The 25,413-nt window shown below is 49.8% G+C and overlaps 3 protein-coding genes across 7 annotated transcripts; 2 read left to right on the forward strand and 1 right to left on the reverse strand.

Moving 5' to 3' along the window:
- Positions 444 to 6,048, forward strand: LOC8079492 (RNA polymerase-associated protein LEO1). Of its 5 annotated transcripts, none has more exons than XR_002451499.1 (4): positions 444 to 2,442; positions 2,967 to 3,155; positions 5,329 to 5,429; positions 5,544 to 6,048. XR_002451499.1 is itself a non-coding variant. In XM_021457653.1 (3 exons), the coding sequence occupies exons 1-2, from the start codon at positions 551 to 553 to the stop codon at positions 3,148 to 3,150; spliced, it is 2,076 nt and encodes a 691-aa protein (XP_021313328.1). In that variant the 5' UTR covers positions 444 to 550; the 3' UTR covers positions 3,151 to 3,155; positions 5,544 to 6,048. The 5 variants fall into 5 exon arrangements, 3 of the variants coding, with proteins under 3 accessions (XP_021313328.1, XP_021313329.1, XP_002454925.1); XR_002451498.1 differs by having other exon boundaries at positions 5,365 to 5,429; XM_021457653.1 differs by lacking the exon at positions 5,329 to 5,429.
- LOC8079493 (jasmonic acid-amido synthetase JAR2) lies at positions 11,712 to 17,411 on the forward strand. Its single transcript, XM_002454881.2, has 4 exons — positions 11,712 to 12,056; positions 12,784 to 13,279; positions 13,366 to 14,192; positions 16,544 to 17,411. The coding sequence occupies exons 2-4, from the start codon at positions 12,840 to 12,842 to the stop codon at positions 17,086 to 17,088; spliced, it is 1,812 nt and encodes a 603-aa protein (XP_002454926.1). The 5' UTR covers positions 11,712 to 12,056; positions 12,784 to 12,839; the 3' UTR covers positions 17,089 to 17,411.
- Positions 19,853 to 22,374, reverse strand: LOC8079494 (probable indole-3-acetic acid-amido synthetase GH3.12). The gene is made up of 3 exons (XM_002457068.2): positions 22,002 to 22,374; positions 21,780 to 21,884; positions 19,853 to 21,488 (listed from the first exon to the last, which is right to left on the reverse strand). Exons 1-3 carry the CDS (start codon positions 22,295 to 22,297, stop codon positions 20,084 to 20,086), a joined length of 1,806 nt encoding a protein of 601 aa, XP_002457113.1. The 5' UTR covers positions 22,298 to 22,374; the 3' UTR covers positions 19,853 to 20,083.

Raw genomic sequence — 25,413 nt, forward strand, 5'->3', positions numbered from 1 at the left:
AGAGTTTAAAAAGGAAAAAACAGACTTAAAAGAAAAATAGACTTTCGCCAAACTTGAGTCTGATAATGTGGACTTTTCATGTTTCTACACTGATTTCTTCGGGCCAAAGGCTACGCTGCCGGAATCTTTAGAAGGAAAAAAATCTACTTTTCTTAGTCCAATTTTCACGAAAGTATGTTTTTCTCCATCAACTCTAAAACCGGCAAATCACTTCTCTTAACTTTTGAAACGGTGCATTTTTAAAGTAGTTTATGAAGCGAAAGTTGAGTAAGGTAATGTGCACTTTTTTCGCTTGTACACTGATTTCTTCGGGCCGTGGAGGGCCTAGGCTGCTGGAATCTTTAGAAACTGAGGAAAATATGGCCCGTCAGCGCAAAGAGTGGGCCTGTTGCTCAAGGCCCATCCCATGTAAACCCCGTCGCCTCCCGTCGCAATCGAGAAGCACTGCAGAGTGCGGCTCCATCTTCCTTCCAGTTCCGTTCCACCGACATCCTCCACTTCCACTTCTCCCCAACCCCAACAAGGGGTTTCGGCGACGCGTCCGCGGGAGATGGACGCCGCGGCGAAGCTCCCGTCCCTCTACGCCGAGCTCGCCGCCAAGTCCTCTCGCGTCGCCGAGCTGGAGGCTAGGATCTCGGCCCTCGAAACCGAGAACGCGGGCTTGAGGGAGGCCCTGGCGGCGGGGAGGCGAGAAGCAACGGGCAGTACAGGCGAGGAGGAGGAGGACCCAATCTCTCGTGGATTGGCGGCAGGTCTACGCGGAATCAAGCACGGGGCGGTCGAGAAGCGGGGCGGGGGCGGGGGCATGCCCCGCGACGCAATTGAGGTCAGCGACGACGAGGAGGGCGCTGCTGCTGTCGGTGCCAACAATGGGGGAAGCGGAAGCCCGGAGGAGGGCGTGGGTGCCATCCCGGCTGCGGAGGACGCGGAGGGAGGCGGCGGAAGCAACGGGGAGAGCAGCGCGGGTCTGGAGGACGACGATGTTTCCGTCACGCCGCGGGGGAAGAAGCGTGGCCGTGGGGCGGCGGCGACGCGGGTCGTCACCAGTGATAGCGAGGATGATGATGATGGTGGTGATGAGGATGGGCTTGGGAGTGGCAAGGATGACGACGGTGATCAGGAGGGCCTCATGAGCAGTAGGAAGCGCGCCTTTCGTCGAGTCAGTGACAGTGAGGATGAGGATGGCGATGGGGGCGTAGCTCTGCATCAGGCTGGGAGTGGGGAGGAGGATGTGCATGATATGGTTCCCATCTATGAATTGCTCAAGAGGGTGCCTAGTGAAGACGGTGATGAATCGGATGAGGACAAAGGGCATTCCACTCCTGCGGCGAGGCGTTCTGCTCGGTTGGTTAAGACGGTTCCTAGTGAGGATGATGATAAATCAGATGAGGCCAAAGGGCATTCCGCTCCTGCGACGAGGCGTTCTGCTCGGTTGGTTAAGAGGGTTCCTAATGAGGATGAGGATGAGCCGGATGAGGCCAAAGGGCATTCCGCTCCCACGACGAGGCGTTCTGCTCGGTTGGTTAAAAATCAGTCAAAATCTGACCACGTGTTCCGTGGAGTCAGTGACAGTGAGGATGAGGATGGCAATGAGGGAATAGCTGCGCCTCAGGCTGAGAGTGGGCACAAGGAGGTTCCCATCTATGAATTGCTCAAGAGGGTGCCAAAAGAGAGGGCGAGTGAGGATGACGATGAATCGGATGAGGCCAAAGGGCATGCCACTCCCGCAACGAGGCGTTCTGCTCGGTTGGCTAAGAATCAGTCCAAATCCAACCACGTCTTTCGTGGAGTCAGTGACAGTGAGGATGAGGATGGCAATGAGGGCATAGCTGCGCCTCAGACTGAGAGCGGGGACGAGGAGGTGGAGGATATGGTTCCTATCTATAAATCACTTAAGAGGATGCCAAAAGAGAGGGTGAGTGAGGATAGCAATGAATCTGATGTGGCCAAAGGGCATTCCGCTCATGCATCTAGGCGTTCTGCTCGATCGGTTAAGAATCAGTCAAAAGGGCGAAGAGCTGCATGTCCGGGTTTCCACTTTGTTGAACCACCCAAGGATGTTGAAGGAAGTGAAGATGATATGGAAGAAGACGATGACATGAATGAGTTCATAAATGATGATTCTTCTGATAATGCTGGTTCTGCTGAGGAATCCTGCGACGAATCAGATGTACCATCTGTTCTGAATGAAAAATCCTCTCAAGGACTAGAATTGTCTGATGGTGAGGTGGATTATAAAGATGTAATGGCTTCCATTGGTCGTAAAAAGAAAGCTAAAGAGTGGGATTATGAGGCAGATATGCTAGCAGCATTTGGTGAACATCCTGAGCTTTGCTTGAAGGCTGTTTGTGCCATCTACCGGAAGCAAACTGAGGATGAACAGGTGGAAAAGGCCTCTCTAGTTCATAATAAGCAGGGATTTAGCCACAAAGATGCCCCAAGGTAAGTTTATATGCATCTCATTGGTTTTTTGCACTAAGGTATAGCTGAGTTAATAGCAGATTCATTGCTCGCAAATACAAAGTGAGGCAGTGCTGTTTGAAGCAGCTTGAATTTCAGCATAGTAGGAACTTTCCTGTATACATGTATTTGTTACCGTAGGTTCTTCGTTTCTAAATGTGTCAACATTTCTTGTTAGGAATCAATATTGAATTAGTTTACTAGCTCTGCACTTGATTATCAACAAACATTTTGTAGACAGTGTTAATTAACAAAAAAGGTGTTTTTTTTGTTAAGTTTCTTGAACGCAATGCTCAAAAAAACAGCTAAGATTTTTGTTCAGCTAAACAGTTTAGGTTGAGAGGAAATTTCAGTGCTAAGTAACTTGCACGATATGCTTGTATTATATTTAGCTCCTCTGTAGTACCTCATTTTATAGAGTAAAGTATAATGAAAAGATGAGCACTAAGGCAAGTTTTAGTGTTCTCAGTCTGCTGATAGTTGATTGTACTCAACTGTTCATATAGGGGATCTCGCATAGCAGAATTTCTTCTGGATGGTGATCGGGTTGGTCCAGTGAAGAAGACCGTCTCAGATTTGGATGATTATGATCATTATGCTTTTGAGTTCTGTCGCAAGGTGGCTTCACACTACTCAAAACAACTTTTTGCAATTTACCAGAACAAGGAGGACCCTTACTTTCATCCATAGCTCTGGTAATGTCTCACCTTACATTGACCTTGTATGTGTCCCCTTTAGTATTTCGCCAACTGCCTGCTACACTCTTTTGTACATACATGTTTAATGGTCGGGTCTCCTGGAGAAGTTAGGACCTGTTAAATGTAGTTTCGGAGAATGTAGTGGCCTTATAATGTATAATAGGAGTGTTGTTTAGGAAGACAAGTGCTTATGGTGTTTGTGTTATGGTCTTGTCTCGTGCTACAATCCTGTTTAATAATTAATATACATCATTAAGATACTCTGTTTATTGAGTTGGGGCATGGATCCTTCTCTTCTGCAAATGGATGTGTGGCCAATTTACTGTTACTTCCAGACACACATGCACTTACTGAGTGCTTCAATTAAGCCTGCAAATGGGGTAAGACCCACCCCACATCCGCCCTGCTGCCAACTCAACCCCACCCAAAAATCAAATACTACCTGCCCCACTCTTGTGGGTCCACTCAGTCGCGAGCTTGTTGTCTGTCTTAGCCTCTTGACTCACCTGAGCGCCTAGCACATGCAAATATCACATCGCATCATGAGCTCGCTTGGCTGGCGCACCACCTACCCTCCCAGCTCCGCTGCCCGCGCTCGCAAATCGCCGGTGCATTCCCAAACCAGATGTGAACCTCACGCAGCACCACTGTCTCCTTGACCAGCTGCTGACCTCAATGTGCCTTCCAGGAGCAAAAGGCATCCTCCAGAAATGGCCAAAGCGCCACTGCTTGCGTCGCCATGCACCCAGGTTGCTTGCGCCGTTTGCTGTGCTGGCTGCTACTTGCACCCACTGCTGCTGGCCACTGCTTGTGCTGGCTTGCTGCGCCGTGGAAGGCCCGCTGCTGCTGATTACAGCCCCCATATGGGGAGGTTCTTCTCTGAGTAGTCAAGTTTGAACTTAAGAAAACCAGCGACCAACATCCTGGCACTCCAATTATTCCAAGTATACTTTCCACATATCAACACCTTTGATCCACAAGCAAATATTTTCTTGAATAATTTAACAAGTTGCTGGAGTAAGCTGGAGACCAAATAAACTCAAGCAAATACTCGGGACTTACGCTGCAATCCTTGGCAAGTGCTGCCTCTGCCCATGCCCCACTTGCCGTGCCGGAGCCGGTCTTGTAGCAGCTGTGGGCGCTGGCCTGGAGTGGCGCCGCATTTCATGGTGCAGCCACCACCCCAGCCGCTATCGCCGTCAACGCCGAATCTCGCGCTTGCCCCCACCGTTGAATCTCCCACTGGTGCCGCTGCCGCCACTGAATCTTGCGCCCACGGTGCAGGATCTCATGAGACCGGCTTCATGATCCGGCAATTGGGATGAGACTGGAGCATCGGCGATGATTTCTGAGATGCGTACAACCCCTTCCAACCCACCCTAACCCGCTTTTCTCATCGCCCCAACCCACCCCAAACCACTAGCTGCTAAAACCCATTTCCACCCAGCCAAATGAATCCTGTCAGCAACGACCCATCGAACCCATTTCCCCCCGCCATGTTAGCAGGCCTAAGTGCTTTTGGTCTTATATCACAACATTTTATACAAGAGATAAAATTTAGCGTAGGATATTGATATTAATAGGTGTAGAATTTCATGAGTTCTGCAGTTTCTTTCGATGCAAATCAGTGTTAGTAAATGGAAGGGGCATAATTTACCTCACTAGAAACCGGCCATATTGATACTGATTTCACTCATGGATAACATGACAATTTTCTGCTAGAGTAGCCAAAATGTAGCTTTAGGCAATAACTGGTGTAGGGATCTTGGCCAGCCAGCAAGTCACCATGATGTTCCCTTATAATCTATAGAAGTTATTTTTGTTGCATTCTAGCAGGCACGCAACATCAAGAAATTTACTGAACCTGCAAACTGGCCACATATCTTAGGCTCTGTGTCCTGGCCACATATTTTTGGCATTGGGCCCTGCATCTTGGGGCCAGCATTTAAGTTGGCAGATATGAGGCATAATCCCCCATTTAGATACATAGGACATGGAGTTGTTAGCGCATGCCTCCACAACCAGGTGGCAAAATCCCTTCCGTGCAAACCATGATAAAGACATGCATGTACGTAGCCATTTTCAGTGTAACCGTGTGCCTGCAGTAGCAATTACAAGAGTAGATTCTGTTTCTCTCATTCACTACAACTAACAAATGGGCACGTGCTAGTGCTACATATATGTAACACTGAGGAGCTCTTGTCAGCAATTGAATATTGAATATGACGAGGAGTCCGCGCATTCTTTTCAGAAGTTATGGGCAGCCTGCAAGTATGTTTTATCATGTTAATGCCTGTTATGTAGATTTCCTTTTCGTATTGATGTCGGGGGGAAGGCACCATTGTGCCAAGAGCTAATACGATGAGTCTGATGCATTCTTTTCAGATGGTATGGGCCTGCAATTATGGTTTTATCATGGCAATGCCTGTTAACGTAGGTTTCGTTTTCATATTGAAGTTGGGGAAAGGCACCATTCTGGCAAGAACAGCTTGTTTGTTTCCTTTCAAAGCAATCTGTATTAAACACAGGGACCCAGCCTAATCTGCACCCCTCGTTTCCTGACTAGCTAGACATTTACCTAATATAAACCATTATTCAGCATTCTGTCTGCACTCCGCCTCATGTATCCAGGGTGAGCTGAGACTTGTTGGGACGGACACTACACGTCTGTAAAAGCAGACCGGAGCACCGTATACTCCATTTTGAGTATCCACGAGTCACAGTATAAATGTACTGTTGTTCTTCCTCCCTTGTACTGCACTTTTGAACTGTGATCCATCACCCGTAGCAGAAACTTTGTTCCTGCACATGTATGACTGAAACTATTGGTTGGATTATTTGCAATTATGGACCAATCTGGCAAGTCTGACTGACTTTCAGTTAATGTGCCCGACATTGAGTTTGTTACAAGTTGCTCTCCGCGTTTGTACTTTAATCTTTTAAGCAGAACACATGTTTGTGCAATGTTGGTTGATGCGAATAGGAGGGTTGTGGACAGGTAACTGCCGCGAATACGAGGCAATGGACAGAACAGATCACCAAATGGGGCCAGGCAGGGGCGAAGACAGGCAGATCTTAGCCCGGCTGTCACTCTCGTGCCCCCTGTCCGCTGCGGACACCACACACTGTGAGAGAACCTGTAGCTGAATAGAATGTGTCAAGGGAGCATTCATGGCGTCGTTGACCTATATATCACTCCCAGAAACCCCACCGGTTGGCCATGAATCTGCTCTGCATCGTCAGTCAGAGGGACACATGACAACAATACTGTCGTGCTTCAGATCAGAGCTAGGAAGGGAAAATGCCGCGTTTCATTATCCTTTTTTTTATTTTGTTTTATTTATGCGAATGGAGGAGTAAATAATACCAAGTCATGGAGCAGGCACTCAGGTCAGTTACCCCACCTGCACCAGGACCATTGTACAGTACAGGACGCAGCTCTAGGTGCCGATGAGTGAGCACCCAGGTGGCCAGGAAGGACATGGGCCGGGCAGTCCCCAGATGTTTAGGCAGTAGGCACTGATGACTGATCCAATCCAAACAGAAAGAGGCATAGCTCTTCACTCTGGTGTCCAGGGACCAAGCTCGGTAGGCGGTAGCTCACATGGCAGCAGCCAGGCGATGCCCCAACCCCAATCCCAAAGGAGGCTCGAGGGGACCGTACGGCACTCAACTTGGGCCCTGACCAATTTTAGGAGGCCATGATTAGCTTTAGTCCAATCTAAACAAAAAAACTCTATGAAGCAACGCAATAATAATACCAGATTTGATTTTCTAACGAGATTAGACTATCTCTACTCTTTATAAAATAGAGGGTATATAGCCGATCAAGACATCCAACAATTCAATCGCCGTTTTACATTAATTAAATTAAAATTAAAATACGACCTATTTTATGTCCTCTTCCAACCAAATGTTATTGTTCATCACTTTGATCAGACGACCAAAGATGTTATCCTAGGCTTGTCGGCCAACCTAGGGCAATACGGCTACCCCTATGGATCCTTCCTCGGTTATGGATCCTTCCTCGGTTAGAACTTTGACGGTTCCATCTATTGCTAGTTTGCTCGAAAACTAGTCGTTCTTCGTTACGCAAGCACGATTGGTTATCCTTTACTAGTTTGCCTATAAACTAGCCGTTTTTCACAACGTAAGTGCGATACTTTTTCTTTAGTGGTTTGCTTCGTTCTTCACCACATAAGTGTGATCTTTGTTGTGTTTTTTGACTCATGACGACCCAGACAATCTAGCCGTAGCTGGTGTGTGACCAATCTTTACGTCAACACACACTCAACATCCTAGTAGGGGCACCGTGTCATACGCCCCTGACACCCACGCCTCGGCCTCTCCAATGGGCAACCAAAGATGATCCCTAGGCTTACCGGTCGACCTAGAGCAACCTAGCAATGTCCACTACCTATCCTTTAATGGTTTGTTCGTAAATCTCTCTGTTCTTCACCACTTAAGTATTGATCTTTATGTTCTTGGGTCCGTAGCGACTTTGGGCGATCTACTCCTAAGAGCAAGTATTATAATACAGCCAGCTGCTGGCTGTAAGATTTCTTTACAGTCTTCTTGCAGCCCACTCATATAATGGTTAGCTCATCACCATTAATACATGGCCCACTTGTCTGTCTCATATATTTTTTGGTTTTTGTGTCTGAGTCGGCTGCTTACAGCCCGCTTTTACTCTCTCCTCCACCTCAGCATTTAGCTGGCTTAGGACACTCACAATGCAAGACTCTATCATAGAGTCCAAGACACTTAATTACATATTATTTATGGTATTTTGCTGATGTGGCAGCTTATTTATTGAAGAAAGAGGTAGAAAAAATAAGACTCCAAGTCTTATTTAGACTCCAAGTCCACATTGTTCGAGGTAATAAATAACTTTAGACTCTATGATAGAGTCTGCATTGTGAGTGCCCTTACAGCCTGCTATAATAGTTGCTCTAACCGGTGTGTAACCACTCCTTGCGTCACACACACCAACACCCCAGCAGAGGGCATCGCGCCGTACGCTCCTGACACGCACGCCTCGGCTTCGCCAATGGGCAACCAACCGGTGGACGGTGGCCTGGCCAATCCCCGGCGCTGGTCGTGCGCCGCGAGGGCGTGTCCTTGGAAACGGCACGTCCACCGGCGGCCCCCGAGGCCGGCACGGCTCGGGCTCCACCCCCCGCCCCCCGGCCGGCTCTCGTGCGGTCCAGTCCAGCCGCTGCCGCTGTACTTGCTCGTGCCGCCATTATCCCGTTGGCGGTTCCGAGATCCCCACGGCTCAGCCGGCGGCGGCCACCCTAGGATGGTCCTCCTCCGTAGACCACTGCACAGTCCGACTCCGGCACCGCACTACTCGTCCCCATCAGATTCCTGGCTAGGCCATGCTGTGTCCGTGTCCGTGTTTGTTTCTCTCCTTGTCCACACGTTCAGAGTCCAGAGTCCGGGCCATGACCTGATGACCATCAGATCATGCCAGCAGCCAGCAGCCAGCAGCCAGCCCCGTGAACCGTGAACGTGAAGACAGCCTGTTACGCAAACACAACTCCTTATCAGATTGAGATGAGATGAGAATGAGATAGTGCTCTGGACTTGGACGGAGCACGGCGCCAAGAGAAATGCCAAAGTCCCAGCTCCCAAGCACGTACTCACACCACTGTCGTTGGCCCTCTGCTGATCTGCTCTGATGGCATGTGCAGCATGTCTATCCCAACCGGCGGCATGCATCCGACTGCGTCTTCCAAGACCACGGCCGGCCGGCACTTCCTTTTCCATGCATGCCCAGAAAACCCACACTCCTTCTCACCGTCAACAAGTAGCAATATCTCATAGCATATCCGGCCTAGCTAAGTGCCATGTTTTGGCAGGCAACAGCAGGACATTGCTGTAATGCTGTTGCTCTTGCTCCTGCTGGGTGCTGGTGGCTGGGCCGCATCACCGTCCGTTCCCGTGCATCCCTTAACGGGCAACGATGCCATGCCGGCCAGGCAGGCAGTCACCGCCCACCGGAGCGCGGGCGGCCGGACCTCAGCCAGTGCTTTCCTGGTTGGGACATGGACGACGTCGCTGTTGCTGGCGACGAGCCCATCCTGCTGCAGGCCGGATTCCTTTTTCAGGTCTCTCTTGCACGGCTTCAACTGTGTTGGAAAGCGGCAAGGCAACGGGTTGGCGTTGGTTGGTTAGACGTCGAGAGCAGGGGCTGCTTGCTGCTTGTCCCTGTTCCGGGATCGCGCGAAATAAGGGCCGGCAGATCTCCCCGGTTCCCCTGCCCTCTGCTTCGCCTTGCATGCCATGCCATGCTGATGCTGCCTGGAACAAGAGGGTTTAAATATGACCTGGTCCAGCGTAAGATACGCACGGATTTGTCTCCATTGGGGGCTACAGCTAGACCGACCATGGTTCTCGCTAATTTTGGAAATACGTCGACGTCCGAATATATTTTCTTTTTTTATTAATATAAGAATAAGAATTCTATATGAGATATAAAAGTCTACGGGAGAGGGGAAATGCAACCCCAATCATCATATGAGTGAACTATCAATGCAAGACAGCGCTGGGTGATTGGTACCAAGAACTTTGTTTTGACTACTATGGATTACAACTAAGAATCTGCTTGGTTGCTAGTCACATCTTGCCAAGCCATAGGGCAGCGGCGCCATAGTTGAGATGACAAAAATCGGTTCCACCGGTGTAGTGAGAAAACAGACGGATGTCAATAGATTCTTTTGCATGGCTCGCCAAACTAAGGTAACAACCAAAACATCGATTCCTTTTTGTATATGGCTGTCGAAGCCATGATGTGGCAAAACGGTGGCAGCCAATCAAGCAAACTCTAAGAAGATGGATCGAGAACGGTGGCATGGGATTGAGCATATGATGCTTGAAATATCTAATAAGGCTTTGAAACACTTGCTCCAACCAATTAATTTCATCCACCAAAAGAAAACGAGGTGTTTTTCTCTCTCTCTTGAAAACAGGGCATGTAAGAAAATAAGCTGAAAATATCGAGAACTAGAGTTTTTATTTTGTTTTTTTAACAACAGTATTGTCATGCGTGAAGAGCGGGCGAGTACATAAGGTCGCATTGGTATGCCAAATGGGCAAACGCGTGCGTAGATATATACTATCAAGCTTGGTCATCTCCACTAAGCTTTTTGGCAAGCGATTAGTGGATTCAGAAAAGCCGGGAGGGGAAGAATGGTTGGTGACATCACAAGAGTTGGAAAAAAAAATAGAGGGACGTGTGACCATTACACATGTTGTTTCACATATTCACCTTTTGAGGCTATCAATTCCGTAGAAAAAAAAAGTAACAACAACCGAGTGTTTTCAGGCTCTTCAACTGCCAAATTTTTGGGAGTGATTTTTGTGAGTCCTGAGTCATGTTCAGTTCAAACCATGGCTATGGGCGTGTTTGGTTCACTGCCCACTGAAGCCAGGCTCGTCGTAGGGAAGAAGACTCTCTAGGGCTAGGCCAAACGCATGCAAGGTCCCAATGTTTGGTTCCTTTCGTCAATCCAAATAGGTTGGAGACCAACGTTGTTTGGTTGCCTGGTTCGCTAAGCCAATCACTTTTTTGCTCCCACACAACCTATGCGCATGCACCTCGTGAATCAAGCAAGCCTAGCCACCGAGAAACGCTTGATTTCCCCGAATCTGCGGAGCCTTGATAAAGGTCGCTTTTTGCACCACGTGAGCTAGGCCCAAACGTGAGCACATGTTACCAAACATACAGTTGTAGCATCCCACGAGCCTGGTTGAGCCACATGCAGGGGACTAAAGTCGAGCGATGCCCGATGAAAGGACAATAGGTTGATTCGTTCCAATCCAATCTCCCAAATAGTGATAAATAGACGGTCGGATGAGATCTCGAACATGCCCTATATGATCCGTATTGCGGCATGGTGAGGACACGAGAAAGATGGCCATGTAGTGTTGCCTGAGCTAAGGGTGTATGAGTCCAACCAACATTGTCTAACCATCTTCCTTGTCTCGTCATACACGAAACTCCAAGCTTCCTCAAATCACCAAATCCCTGCTAGAGCGGAGTATATAAGATTGATAGCTTGAATGCAATACACAAAGAGCATGGGCTTAGAAAAGAGGGGAGCCCCCCCTCTATTTCCCTAGATTTTGCACTACATAAATTTAACATTCAACTTTTTTTTAGGAAAAAAGTGTAGTATCGCAGCCCTCTCGTCCTTCTAACTGTCTAACAAAGAAATTAAAACCACCGAGCCGCAATGTAAAGATAGTGGATACAGCAGATGTACACATCAAGATTAGCAAATGGCGACGTAGTTGTCATCGGGGTAACGTTCTGCTGGCCTTATCCTCACTCACTCGATCAGCACAAATATTGATGGCGTCGCTGTCAGCTGGGCGCGTTGCTGTCACCACTAGTTGCTGGTGACTAGTCTTCCTCCTTCCCTACTTAACCAATGCGTCATCACTTGCAGATCTCCACCCATCAAGGCAGGAGTGATTAGTTACCTTTTTTTTTCCCCCATTTGCCTTTTTAATTAATTTTCCTCCATAGTAGACTAGAGTGAATTTGCCAGGAAATCAGCAGCTGTTCACGCCCAGGGTGGACTTAGTATTTACCGCGCCAAGCACGCAGTTAGTTGTCTGACAGCTGGGCTCCGCTCGGAGCGCGCGCGCGCCGCTGCCAACTGCCTCCACGGACACGCTCGCAGTCGCAGGCGCGCGCCGCACGGACGGCGTGGTGCCCGGCCGCGTGTATATATGCAGGCAGTGGCGTGGCGTGGCCTGGCCTCGTGCGGCGCAGGCACTCCAGTCCACTCCAGTCGTTTCGAGTTCGAGCTCGCTCGTCGCCGGAGCAGAGCAGCCAGGGCGAGGGGAGCGGCCGCCGTTGTCCGGGCCGGCGGCGTCGTTCCGCAGGTGCGCTATGCCTCTGTCTTCTCCTCCTCCTCCTCCTCCTCCTCGCTATCGCTGGTCTTGTCCCTTGCGGCTGGGCGGCGGCGGCGCTTTCTCTCGAGATCACCGGCTGCCGCCGCAGGTGTGCTCTGCTGCCGACCTGCCGTACGTGCAGCCGTGTAAGTGCTGGTGTGGAGTACTCGTCTTGTCACGGGGAAGGGAGGGAGGGAGGGAGGGAGGAGGAGCGTCCACGTACGCGCGCGGTTCCTAGTTGCCATTGGCCTCCGATCCTGACGGGACACGGCACGGCCGGGGACATGCATGCCATGCCAAGCCCAAGCCCAAGGGTACGCCTCCGATCCGTTTTCGCCGCCGCGCGCGCCGCCGTGTCTCTCGTTTCGTCGTGTGTTTGTCCTCTCCGGCTCCGGCTGTCTCGCGTGGCCTGGCCTGGCCTCCTCTTTCTCCACTTTTTTTTTTATCCCATTCGCTCGCTCTCTCGCTCGCTGCAAATTGGTTGCGAGCCAAGTGGGGCGTGCACTCCCCCATGAGATTGCTGCCGTCATTTTCCTTTTCCCCGGCCAACGCTGCACGAACGGACGGGCGCGGCGGCCGTCGTGGAGCACAGCTCAGTGCGTGCCCGTGCCGCGCACAACAACGCAACAACAAGCCACCGATGCGATGAGGCGCGAGTCCCTGGGCGTGACGTCCTCACTCCTTGTCCGGGTGCCGGTCCTTTTGTCTCGCCTCGCAGGTAGACGACGACACAGGAGCAGCAGGACGCGGCCGGTCCCGGGGGACGACGACGCCATGCCGGAGAAGAAGACGACGACGACGACGCTGCTGCAGCAGCAGCAGCAGCAGCAGCAGGCCGCGTTCTGCGGCGAGGCGGTGATCGCCGAGTTCGAGTCCCTGACGCGGGACGCCGCCGCCGTGCAGCGGGACACGCTGCGCCGGATCCTCGGCGACAACGCCACCGCCGAGTACCTCCGGTGCCGGGGCCTCGCGGGACGCACCGACGCCGCCAGCTTCCGGGCGTGCGTGCCGCTCGCTACGCACGCCGACATCGAGCCCTACATTACGCGCATCGCCGACGGCGACACCTCCGCCTTGCTCACCGCCAACCCCATCACCTCCATCTCCCTCAGCTCCGGCACGACGCAGGGCAAGCGCAAGTACCTGCCCTTCAACCAGGAGCTCGTCAAGTCCACGATGCAGATATACCGGACTTCCTACGCCTTCAGGAACAGGTACGCACACGTTCACACATGCATGTCAAGTCACCCCACCTCGTCACCGATCGACGACGCTCCAACGACCAGCACCATGAACGCAGGGCGTTCCCCGTGGAGGACGGCAAGGCGCTGCAGTTCATCTACGGCAGCCGCCAGTTCACCACCACGGGCGGGCTGACAGCGACGACGGCCACCACCAACGTGTACCGGAGCGAGGAGTTCATGCCCACGATGCGCGCCATCCAGTCGCAGGTGTGCAGCCCGGAGGCCGTCATCTTCGGCGCCGACTTCGCGCAGTCGCTCTACTGCCACCTCCTGTGCGGCCTGCTGTACGCCGACGAGGTCCGCATCGTGTCCGCCACCTTCGCGCACAGCCTCGTCCTCGCCTTCCAGACCTTCGAGCGCGTCTGGGAGGACCTGTGCGCCGACATCCGCGCAGGCTCCCTCTCCCAGACGCGCGTCACCGCCCCCGCCGTCCGCAGGGCCGTCGAGGCGTTGCTCACGGGCCCCAACCCGGCGCTCGCCGACGAGGTGGTGCGCAGGTGCGCCGGGCTCAGCAACTGGTACGGCGTCATCCCGGCGCTGTTCCCCAACGCCAGGTACGTGCACGGCATCATGACGGGATCCATGGAGCACTACGTCAAGAAGCTCCGCCACTACGCGGGCGGGCTGCCACTCGTCGCCGCCGAGTACGGCGCGTCCGAGGGATGGGTCGGCGCTAACGTCGAGCCCGAGACGCCGCCGGAGTCCGTCACGTTCACCGTCCTCCCCAACATCGCCTACTTCGAGTTCATCCCGCTCAAGGCCACCAGCTGCTGCCACGGCGGCGCCGATGACGACGACACGTCCTACGCCGAGGCCGAGCCCGTCGGGCTCACCGAGGTCGCCGTCGGCGAGCACTACGAGGTTGTCGTCACCACCTTCGCAGGTAACACTACATTACACACATCCTCCTTGGGGCTTGGTCCTTGCTCTCGCTCATACACGACGTACGACGACGATGACGCATGGTCCTTAATTACCACTGTTTTGTATGCTTGTTCATCACCAGACTTCCAAATTCTGACCTACCGTATATCGTCACTAGACTCACCTCTTAACCGTTCCAGCTGTGCTTGCATTGAACAATATAATCCCGGCCAGTTTCAAGAAACTGTACACTGTAGAAACGAAAAGTACTGTGGTTGGGCCGGCCTAGATGTTCGTCAGATTTAGGTTTGGATATATGGTACGAGCTGTTGTTGCTTGTACAGCGGGGAAAACGAAAAACGTACAGAGCCCTAGAAGCCTGTTACTTTCATGCCAGCAGCTACCTAATTACTCCAGATTGAGACCAAACTTTGCTTTAATTTGTGCTGCTGTGGACAATAGTGGACGTACTAATCTTAACCTGTGGGCACTGTGAGCTAGACACACACAGCTTCGATCAGTTTCTTCGTCTCACGCTTTCCTCTTTGTTGACTTGGATCACCTGAGTCTGACGACGACCGCCGAAGGAGAGGGCCGGCTGGGATTGACTCCGGCGGTCGATCCGGCCGGCCGGCGGTCGCCGTTCAGCAGCTGTCGGAACCTTGGGCTTTTGCGATCGATCAAGTACGTCCTCCCGGCCGGTCTCGAACAACTGAACAAGGCACGGCAGAAGGGAGATCTCACTTTCATGGAAAGCAGATGGCTCTTTGGTGAGCTACGACCGTCGTACTCGCAGCATGGATTTTATTCCCAGTTGAAAAAAACCGTCAGGGAGGTCTGAAACCGACGTTAATTGTTGTTCGTTTGGCAACCGATCTGCACTTTTGTGTGCGTCCATTTGTATATATCTGGACTCTGGTAGGTCATCAAAGGACAGGAAATGCATGCATGGACGATCTTGGAGATCTGGATTCGGTAACAGTGTGTGTCGGAGTCGGTAGGTAGTCATGAACAAAACAATCAGCAAGAAACAGGAGTGCACAAACTAATCCAAAAATGGTTTTTTTTAAAAAGATTCTAGTCCAAATGTGTCTATCCATTTTCTACGCATATGAGAGGTGCGCAAACGTGTGTTTGCAAATCTTCTACGAGCACATATATAACGCAGTTTAGAAATGAATAGAAATTTTTTTCCCCATGCACATCCATCCATCCATCGTCAGTTGCAGTGTTACTGTCACAGTGTCACAAACTCACAAGATAGATAACTTCTTACGCCTCAAGATACGCGGCTAGTAGCTAGTTGTACTCTTCTTCTTGGAACCTACTGCTACACTACTGCCTACTGCCTGAATATTTAAACTTGACTGAATGACAAGTGACACGGGTGATGCAACTGCAAAGACGACTTATATTCAGCAATTTTAGTCTGAATGGAAATTAATCATTTGATGTGAGATGCCGTATTGTTTTGTGTGTTTTGTTTTGTATTCCAAAAGAGAAAAAAAGGCACTGCATGATTGGACCAAAGACTAGTAGATGTAGAGGTAGAGTGGTAATAGCATCTACCCCTAGTAAATATACTTATATATATCGGCATGTACTGTAAAATATAGATTAGGTGTGGAACTGGTGGATCGGCCATGAATAATATGTTAAGACAAAAGAGCTGCTTCCATGGTGGTTTGTCAGTTTGCCGGCCGTTCATTGTTCTTGGCCGTTCTGCATGCAGCCTGGGAACCTAGTGAGCCACAGTCTAACTGAATCTGACCAGCACGCAGGGGTCGCGTGCATTCACAACTGAGTGCAACGGCTGCCGTCAAACACTGGCTTCTTCGTTGAATGAATCTTATTCAGAACGAAGCAGCTGAATTTTCAGGCTGTCTGTCTGTCTGTGTCTTTACTAGTCGTCCAAGCAGCTACTAGACAAGAACCTATCGCTTTCTTCCTCACCTATCACCTTTGTGGGCTTGGGCTGTGAGGATTTTGTATGTTTTTCCATGGCCACAGTTTGCGGACTTTGCTGCATGCACTTGCAGCAGCCTGGAGACTTTTCCTTTATTTCACTGCGTGAACTCTGACTCCATGGAGATGGGTTTGGAGTATGGACACAGGGCACGCACGTCATGGGAAAGGGCCTACACAAACACTACATGATTTGTCCTGTGACCCTGTCTGACGAACGGATAAGATTTGCTTGCAAGTGAAACACTCGCGTTGTGCATCCTTGTTGCTCTTTCGACATTTTTGTTTTTTTGAGAGAAACTGGAGGTGTTTACACCCCTACAGTGCAAAATATTAGTTTCTATCAGAAAAATCTCAAATTCTAAGGACTCAAACCATTTCAACTAAATCTATTTTTTTGGGCAGGGCTGTACCGGTACCGTCTAGGGGACGTGGTGAAGGTAGCCGGGTTCTACAACTCGACGCCGAAGCTCAAGTTCGTGTGCCGGCGGAACCTGATGCTGAGCATCAACATCGACAAGAACAGCGAGCAGGACCTGCAGCTGGCCGTGGACAGCGCGGCCAAGATCCTGGCGGCGGAGAAGCTGGAGGTGGTGGACTACAGCAGCCACGCGGAGGTGTCGCGCGACCCGGGCCACTACGTCGTGTTCTGGGAGCTCAACGCCGACGGCAACGACGACGTGCTGCAGAGCTGCTGCGACGAGCTGGACCGCGCCTTCACGGACCCCGGGTACGTCGGGTCACGGAAGGCCAGCGGCATCGGGCCCCTGGAGCTCAGGGTGCTGCAGCGCGGGACGTTCCAGAAGGTGCTCCGCCACTACCTCTCCCTCGGCGCCCCGGTGAGTCAGTTCAAGTCGCCGCGGTGCGTCGGACGGTCGAACAACTCCGGCGTCCTCCAGATCCTCTCCGCCAACGTCGTCAAGGTCTTCTTCAGCGCCGCCTACGACTGACGACGACGCTTGATCGATCGCTCCCGGCCTGGACGGCGACGCGAGAGGATGGAGGAAGGAGCTGAGGAGAGGTAGAAGACGAGCGTGCATGCATGCTCTACAGCGACGCCACACCGCTGGCGCGTGCATGCATGCATGCATGCAGTGCAGTGATAGATCAGGTAGTTTGCAGACTTGCAGGTATGCAGGATACAATGTTGATGCAGAAGATTCAGGTGGTTGTTGTGATCATGTAGCCTGTCTGCAAGTAGTAGTGTCGTCGTTAAATCGAGTGAAATAAACCTGTTAATATCTCTTATATGGTTTCTTCTCCAAGATGGATATCCTTTGACCCTCTGAGCCTGAGGCTCTGAGCTCTGAATGTTTATCCATCGATCGGGGGGCAGTTGCGTGACCACATGTCATCGTCGTTTTCAAGCAAGCAACAAGCAGGCAACGGTTTGGACACCTGCATGCCATCATGTGACGAAAAGCACAAGCTGCACAGTGCACGTCGTCTGGATAGGGTAGGACAGGAAGCAAGTGCAACCTGCAAACCGGAAGGGACAAGGCCGGGGCCTCCTTTCTGCCTGCAGTTGGGAGAGCACTCTGAATTTGCAGCCACATGCATGGCCGGCCGGCATGCAGCCCCAAGGGTGCAAATGCAATGCAACACTTGCCTGACCAAGCTGCTCGATCAATATAATGTCAGTGATCGACCGGTCGCACGCAGTGGCACGTGTTCTTGCCTCTTTCTAGCTCGTCTCTGCTCCTGCATGCCCCGTTGTCAGGGACGTGAATGCGAGAGAGACATGTGTTACAGTGCTAGCTATTATAGACCATGTGCTGTTGCCATTGGGGCTGCATGCAGTGCAGCCACTTGCATTGCACTCCGGCACGTGCTGATGAGGTCTCTGATTTGAGTGAAGAGCACCGGACACACCTGAATATGGATTCAATAGATATGGATCGGACCGATGGACGGGAACGTACGATTCATCGTCTGAGTGTCTGGACGATCATTCAACCAGCTCTCGTAGCAAATCATGGTTGTCATGTTTGGACGTTTGGTGTTGTATGGCATACCATGTGCTCCATCCGTCCCAAAATAAAATCAGTTTTAGTGGGAGAATTTCGTAACATTATTTCTCAGTACAGCTATATATCATATAAAATGAAAATAGAACATATATTTTTAATAGAGAGATTTATTATATAGTTTCGTAGACCTTTAATAATCAAATGAAACCTGATGGACGGAGTTACCAAGACTATGAAACTAGCAGTTTGAAATGAAACTCCACTAAAGATAATTTGTTTCATCTTCAAGCGTTTTCTTGATGAAATAATCAAATGCTTTTGGTTAGCCTATAAAAATTGTGAAATGAAAGGGAAGTTGTTTCATTTATCAATTTATTAGATACTTAAAGATGACGTGAAACTCTTAAAAACTGCATAACGTAATAAGACTTCAACGGAATGACGTAATGCTAGTAGAAGGTGAAGGGACTAGAAGACATTGGACTGGTGGAACTGCAAAGAGCCGCCATCGTCTCTAGGTTTTGGGCTTAGTTTGGGCCAAAATTTACAAGGGCATGGGCGACATGCTTTTCCTATATAAAACGAAGGCCAACGAGTACTGGGCACTGCAAGAGGATGGCCCATTATATAGTTTTTAAAATTAAATTTCGAAAATCCTACTGGAAAAATATCACGAAGAGGCTGCACTTTCAAATTTTAGTTTCACAAAAACTATACTTTTAGTTTTAGTGTATGGCTAAAAGGACACTGTGGTGAATCATCTTTGCACTTACATTGTCATACATAACACAAAACTACAACTTCTTTTTGTCATGAAATGAGAAAACATGTGTAGGTTTGCAAAACTGATTTAATAGCGCAGTTTGTGTGATGGTTCTGCAACCAAAAAAAGGTTATTATTATTTTAAATTTTAAAACAATGTATAGTTTTATTTGATGCATGCTTTGGCGATTGAGTTTTATAACAAACATAAGCGGCATATAGTTATAAACATGCACACACAAAAAAAAGTTCAAAGTATTTCCTTGACAAACGAACTACCAATAGGTGGGCACTTTGAATGCAAATCTATTTATGGCATTCTTTGTCCTAAAATTGTACATAAATTTAGTTGTGTTCAATGTCTACTTTTTCCTATACAAAATATGTATCATTTTGGCAGAGAGGAAGTATACCATCATTACTTAACAATGTATTTCATACTTTACTAGTATTAGTCAACTACCCTCAGTTTGGCATATATCTAAACTAACATTTTGATTCTGTTTAGTCCTCTCAACTATTTTAATTAGTCTAATTTGCCCCTAAAAAGATTTTTTAAATTATTTTTTCATGCTCAACTTGTTTTTTTTATTTCTAATTTGAGTGCGATGATAGCTGACATTGATACGATATCTAATAATAAGTGAATGCTAGAAATACAAAATTGTATGAAATATAATGAAGAAAATTCGTAATGTATTCTGAAATGATTTATGATGTCCATTATAGCCTTACAAAATCTGAAATTATGGTTCACCTTGTATGTGGAAAGACAAAAATAAGCAAATCCTGTTAAGAGCTAAATCAGACCAATTGAAATAGTTGGAGGGAGAAAACCAAATCAAATGTTAGATTGTGGGATCACGTGGACATAGGCCACATGGGAAAGTAATTTGGTTTTCTTCAAATGGATAAAAACGACACAAATCTCTAGCAGCTTCTAAAAAACAGAGGACATGATTTTTAGTGTGCATTCACAAATCAACAAAGTCTATTGTATGTATTTTAATTATGATGTGCCCATTATAGCCTTACAAACAAGCCACATGCTTAAAATAATGGCAATAAAAAAAGACACAGAAAACATGTAGCCATGCAGGGGAGTGCAACTTGTCAAAAGAAAACCGGTCGCTCTCGCGCCAAATTATGTCACTCACAAACCGCCTGAGTTGTCACGGCTCGCCGCGCCACCGCCGTATGCCTCTGCCGTCTTCAGTCGTAGGCTGTGCTGAAGAAGATCTTGACGGCGTTGTCCGAGAGGATCTGGAGGACGCCGGAGTTGGACCGGGCGACGCACCTCGGCAACTTGAACTGGTTCGCCGGAGCGCCGAGGGAGAGGCAGTGGTGCAGCACCTTCTGGAACGTGCCCCGCCGTAGCACCCGCAGCTCCAGGGGCCCGATGGCGCGCGTCTTTCTCGAGCTCACGTAGCCGGCGTCGACGAAGCGCCGGTCAAGCTCGTCGCAGCAGCGCTGCAGCACGTCGTCGTCGACGTCGGCCTCGCCGCTGAGCTCCCAGAACACGACGTAGTGGCCGGGGTCCGACGATACGTCCGCGTGGCTGGTGTAGTCCACCACCTCCAACGACGTGTTCCGGGCAGCCAGGATCTCGGCCGCGCCATCGACGGCGAGCTGCACGTCCTGCTCGGTGTTCTTGTCGACGTTGATGCACAGCGTAGGGCCGATCGATCCCCGGCTCACGAACTTGAGCTTGGGCGTCGAGTTATAGAAGCCGGCCACCTTCACCACGTCCCCAAGACGGTACCGGTACAACCCTGCGAAGGTGGTCATGACGACCTCGTAATGCTCGCCGACGGTGACCTCCGTCAGGCCGACGGGATCCGCCTCGGTGTTGTAGCTCGTGCCGGTATCGGTGCAGGCCGCTCCGCCGCCGCCGTCGTTGGTCTTGAGAGGGATGAACTCGAAGTAGGCGATGTTGGGGAGCACGGCGAACGTTGCCGAGTCCGGTGGCACCTCCGGCTCGACGTTGGCACCGACCATCCCCTCCGACGCGCCGTAATCCATGGCGACGAGCGGCAGGCCACCGGCGTAGTGCCGGATCTTCCTGACGTAGTGCTCCATGGACCCCGTCACGATCGTGTGCACGTACCTGGCGTTGGGCCACAGCGCCGGGACCACCCCGCGCCAGCCGTTGAGCCTTGCCTCGGCGCACCTGCGCGCCACCTCGTCGGCCAGCGCGGGGTTCGGCGGCGCGAGGAGCGCGGACACGGCCTGCCGGAGCGCCGGCTCGGCGACCCGCGCCGGCGACAGGGCACCGTGGCGGATGTCGTGGCATAGCTCCTCCCACACCCGCTCCAGCGTCTGGAACGCGAGCACGAGGTTGTGGCCGAACATGGCGAACACCGTCCGGACCTCGTCGGCGAAGAGCAGGCCGCAGAGCAGGTGGCAGTAGAGCGACTGCGCCAAGTCCGCGGCGACGAAGACCACCTCGTCGGGGCTGCAGCACGGGAGCTGGATGTCGCGCACCGCGGCCCTGTACTCCTCGTTGCGGTACAGGTGGGTGGTGGCCGTGGCCGCCGTCAGGCCGCCCTTGGTGGTGAACTGCCGGCTGCCGTAGACGAACTGCAGCGCCTTGCCGCCGCCTTCGACGGGGAACGCCCTGGCCGGACGACGTTGAGATCAGATGAAATGATCGATGTGCAGTAGCTAGCTAGCTAGCTAGCTAGTAACAGTACGTCGACCAGGTGTCGTGGAGTGATCAACGAACTACTGCTCTACTGGATTAGACCAGAGCCAAAAGAAGAAAGAGAGATCGTGCATGCATGGTGGACCGGATCGGAATGGATGCCGGCCGGTCGGTCGGTCGTTGGAGCGTCAATCAGAAAGACGACGATGGGCCGGCCGTGCGCCGGCGTCCGTGCCCCGTGCCGTGCGTGTGAGTCATGCTTACCTGTTCCTGAAAGCGAAGGAGGTCCGGTACACATGCATCGTCAGCTTGAAAAGCTCGTCGTTGAAGGGCAGGTACTTGCGCTTCCCCTGCGTCGTCGTGCCGGAGCTACGATCGACATGGATTGTGGCAAGGCCAAGCTTGAGCTGAACAGTATGTCGTAGCACTAGCTAGCAGCAGCCACACACAGTATACTGAAACCGACGACGAATTAATAACACGAACCTGAGGGAGATGGAGGTGATGGGCTTGGCGGTGAGGACAGGGGAGGTGTCGCCGTCGGCGACGCGCACGATGAAGGGCTCGAGGTCGTCGTGCGTGGCGAGGGGCACGCAGGCCCGGAAGGTGTCCGGGTCGCTGCGGCCGGCGAGGCCATGGCGCTGGAGGTACTCGACGCCGGCGTTCTCGTCGAGGATCCGCCGCAGGGTCTCCCGCTGGACGGCGGCGGCGTTCAGCGTCAGCCGTTCGAACTCGGCGATCACCTCCTCGACGCTAAACTCACCGGCCTTCTTCCCCGACATCTTGCCCCCGTACACCACTTCTTTTGGGTAAAAAGGCTGGAGCTCCTGACCTGGATTTTTATAGAATGATGATGGAACACATTCATCATCAAGATCCGGCAGGTTCCAGTACATTTGACACGTCCAGCCCTAGCTATATAGCGACTAGCGTAGCGTTGTTTGCGCCGTCCACATGGAAGATAAAAACAAGAGGACTAGACCAACTCAGGTCATAAACATGCTCATGCCCGCAGTTGAAGTCTTGTGCTCCATCCTTAGGTCAAGAAAAGAATGGCCAAGTCTTGTGCTCCGTTCTTACGTCAGATATTCCTTCTATATCATCCGATGATATTGAGAAATGTTACGGACCATTAGAAAATTTGTTGTGGACAAATATGCTATAAACAAAAGTCTTTTCCTTTTATAAAAATTTTAGCGTTACGCGTGGGCTTCGCATGTCCTAGCATTCAGAGACTTAATTAGGATTTATGCTGGTTTTGATTGTTGTTGCTCGCTGTCTGTTACAATAATAGGAGTTATAAAACCAAGGAAAAACGAAAGAGGGGTTTTAGGGAGATTAGTATATCTAGTCTTGGGAGGAAAAAGAGTAATTTTCCAATCATACAATATGCTGATGACACCTTGATTATCATGGAAGGGGATGTAATAAGGCAGCTAGTCTTTCTAAAATGCATTCTGCAATCCTTCTCAGACTCAATAGGACTGAAGGTCAACTATAACAAATCCTTCCTAGTGCCCATTAACATTGATAAGAACAGAGCCTCTCACTTGGCTACCACCCTGGGCTGCGTTGTGGGGACTCTACCTTTGACCTACCTTGGCCTACCTCTTGGCACTCCTAGGCCAAAAATACACTTCTTGATCATGAAATGTGAGAGAAGACTTATTGCTACTTCTACCTTTCTATCACAAGCTGGTAGACTGAAAATCACTAATGCAGTACTCACTGTCTTACCAACCTTCCACATGTGTGCTCTTGCTCTACCTAAAGGAGTTATAAAGAAAATTGACAAATATAGAAAACACTCCCTCTGGAGGGGCGCCGACTTGAATTAAAAAAAAGCACCAAAAGCAGCATGGAAATTAGTTTGCCAAACTAAGGAGGAAGGAGGTCCGCGAATTATTGATCTCAAAAAACACAATGAAGCTCTACTCCTAAAAAATATGGACAAGTTTTTTAATAAAAAAGATATCCCTTGGGTAACACTTGTGTGGGAAAAGCACTACTCAAATGATAAACTCCTGAGTCACATTAGGAAAAGGATCGTTTTGGTAGAGAGACAACCTGAAACTTTTAGAGTGCTAAAATCCTTTGCAACAGTACGAATTCAGAATGGTGGAACATGCCTTTCTGGTCAGATAATTGGAACCAGCAACCTTTGCAACTCAAGTTCCCTGAGCTTTACTCCTTTACCACTAATAAATCTATCACAGGGGAAAAGTTTTTGCATTGACACAGTCTTTACAAGCCATATCCAGTTTTCCTCTCTCGGTCTAGGCTTTTCGGCAGTTGCAGATTGTCCAGACTCTCGCAAATGACCTGACTCTTAACAATCAACATGATATTTGGACTACCCAATGAGGAAAGTTTTCAACTGCAAATGCATATAAATTCTTGAATCAGCCTGTGCCCAGAGCGTTCAGATAGCTTTGGGAGACATTCTGTCGACCCAAACACAAAGTTTTCTTCCGGTTACTAATGAAGGACAGATTAAGCACCATAAACAGAATGAGAAGGAGAAACATGCATTTGGAATCATGTAGATGTGTTCTATGTCTTCAGGGACCCAAAGAAACAATGCTACACTTTTTTGTGAACTGTCCTTTTGCTTCTGAATGTTAGAGCAAGATTGGAATTATGGCACAACCCCAAGACAATTTTTTTCTTGGCAATACAAAACATCAAAAGTGAGGCACACCACCAGTTCTTCACGATGACCATCATCCTCTTTTGTTGGCCAATCTGGGCAGCAAGGAATGTTTCTGTTTTTAAAGGCCTACAACGATAAACATAAAAAAAAAGGCCTACAACGAAGTCCTGAATGGGTGAAAGAAATGTACCTGAAGGAATTAAAGTTTCTCTCTCTAATGGCAACTACCAGATTTACATCTACTTTTGATCTTTGGATTCAAAACCTGTTGTAATTTTTCTCTTCTTCCTTTTTCTCCTTTCTTTCTTTGAGCCTTCTTTGCTTCTTTTTTCTTTGGTTTGTAAGCACTGTGTTTTCTTATTTTCTTAATAAATTTCTGTAGAGGCCACTGGCCTCTCCAGTTCCATAAAAAAGAGTAATTTTCTGCTCCTTAGAGCAAGTATAATAACAAGTTGTAAGCTGCTTAACTTAAATGTTGCAATGAAAAGAGGAAAGGAGAGAGAAAAGAAATGGCGGGTTGTAAGATTATAGACAGCTTAGGCACACGAACCAAGAAATATTGTGAGAGAAATAAGTGAGCCATAATTAGGTGGGCTGGAAGAAAGCTGCAAAGAGCCTTACAACGACTCTAACTATTAGCCTTGCTCTTATATTGCTAAGAGAGCAAGGTTACACAATGAGAGAAAAGTGTGAGTAGTTTTCCATGCAACGTGGGGCTCGGGGCATTGGGGACTAATTAGTGTCGCTACAACTGTATGACACTTCTTTTTGGGAGACTTATCTATGTCGTGTAGGATAGCAGGTGTATAGAAGTCTCCCTCAGTCAGTGTTACGGACATGAGGAGAGTGTTTTTGTATGATCAGACTCTGTGCTTAAGTAGGTGGAAAAGTTTGCTACAACATCGCTACAATGTTGACAAGGTAGAATAGAGTCACTACATTAGTACTATGTGACGCTGCATTGCCAAGAGCTAAAGCTACAACTGCATATCTCTTCGCAGTGTGCACTACAGTACAGAGATGACACGTCACATCGTCGCCTTTGTTGCTACATAAGGTTTTGGCTCGCAAGCTCACTATCATAGGAAGCAACAGGCATACTCATGTGCATTGAGTTCCGCCAAGTGGCTGAGTTATATATAGTACCGACTTAAACTTTTTATAAGTTGTAACTTTTTTTATAAGCTAAACTTTTTGTCTTAATATTTTCAAATATATGTATGTATATACTTAATAATTTGAGGG

This window comes from Sorghum bicolor, chromosome 3, assembly GCF_000003195.3.
Source record: "Sorghum bicolor cultivar BTx623 chromosome 3, Sorghum_bicolor_NCBIv3, whole genome shotgun sequence".
NCBI classification, from domain to species: domain Eukaryota; kingdom Viridiplantae; phylum Streptophyta; class Magnoliopsida; order Poales; family Poaceae; genus Sorghum; species Sorghum bicolor.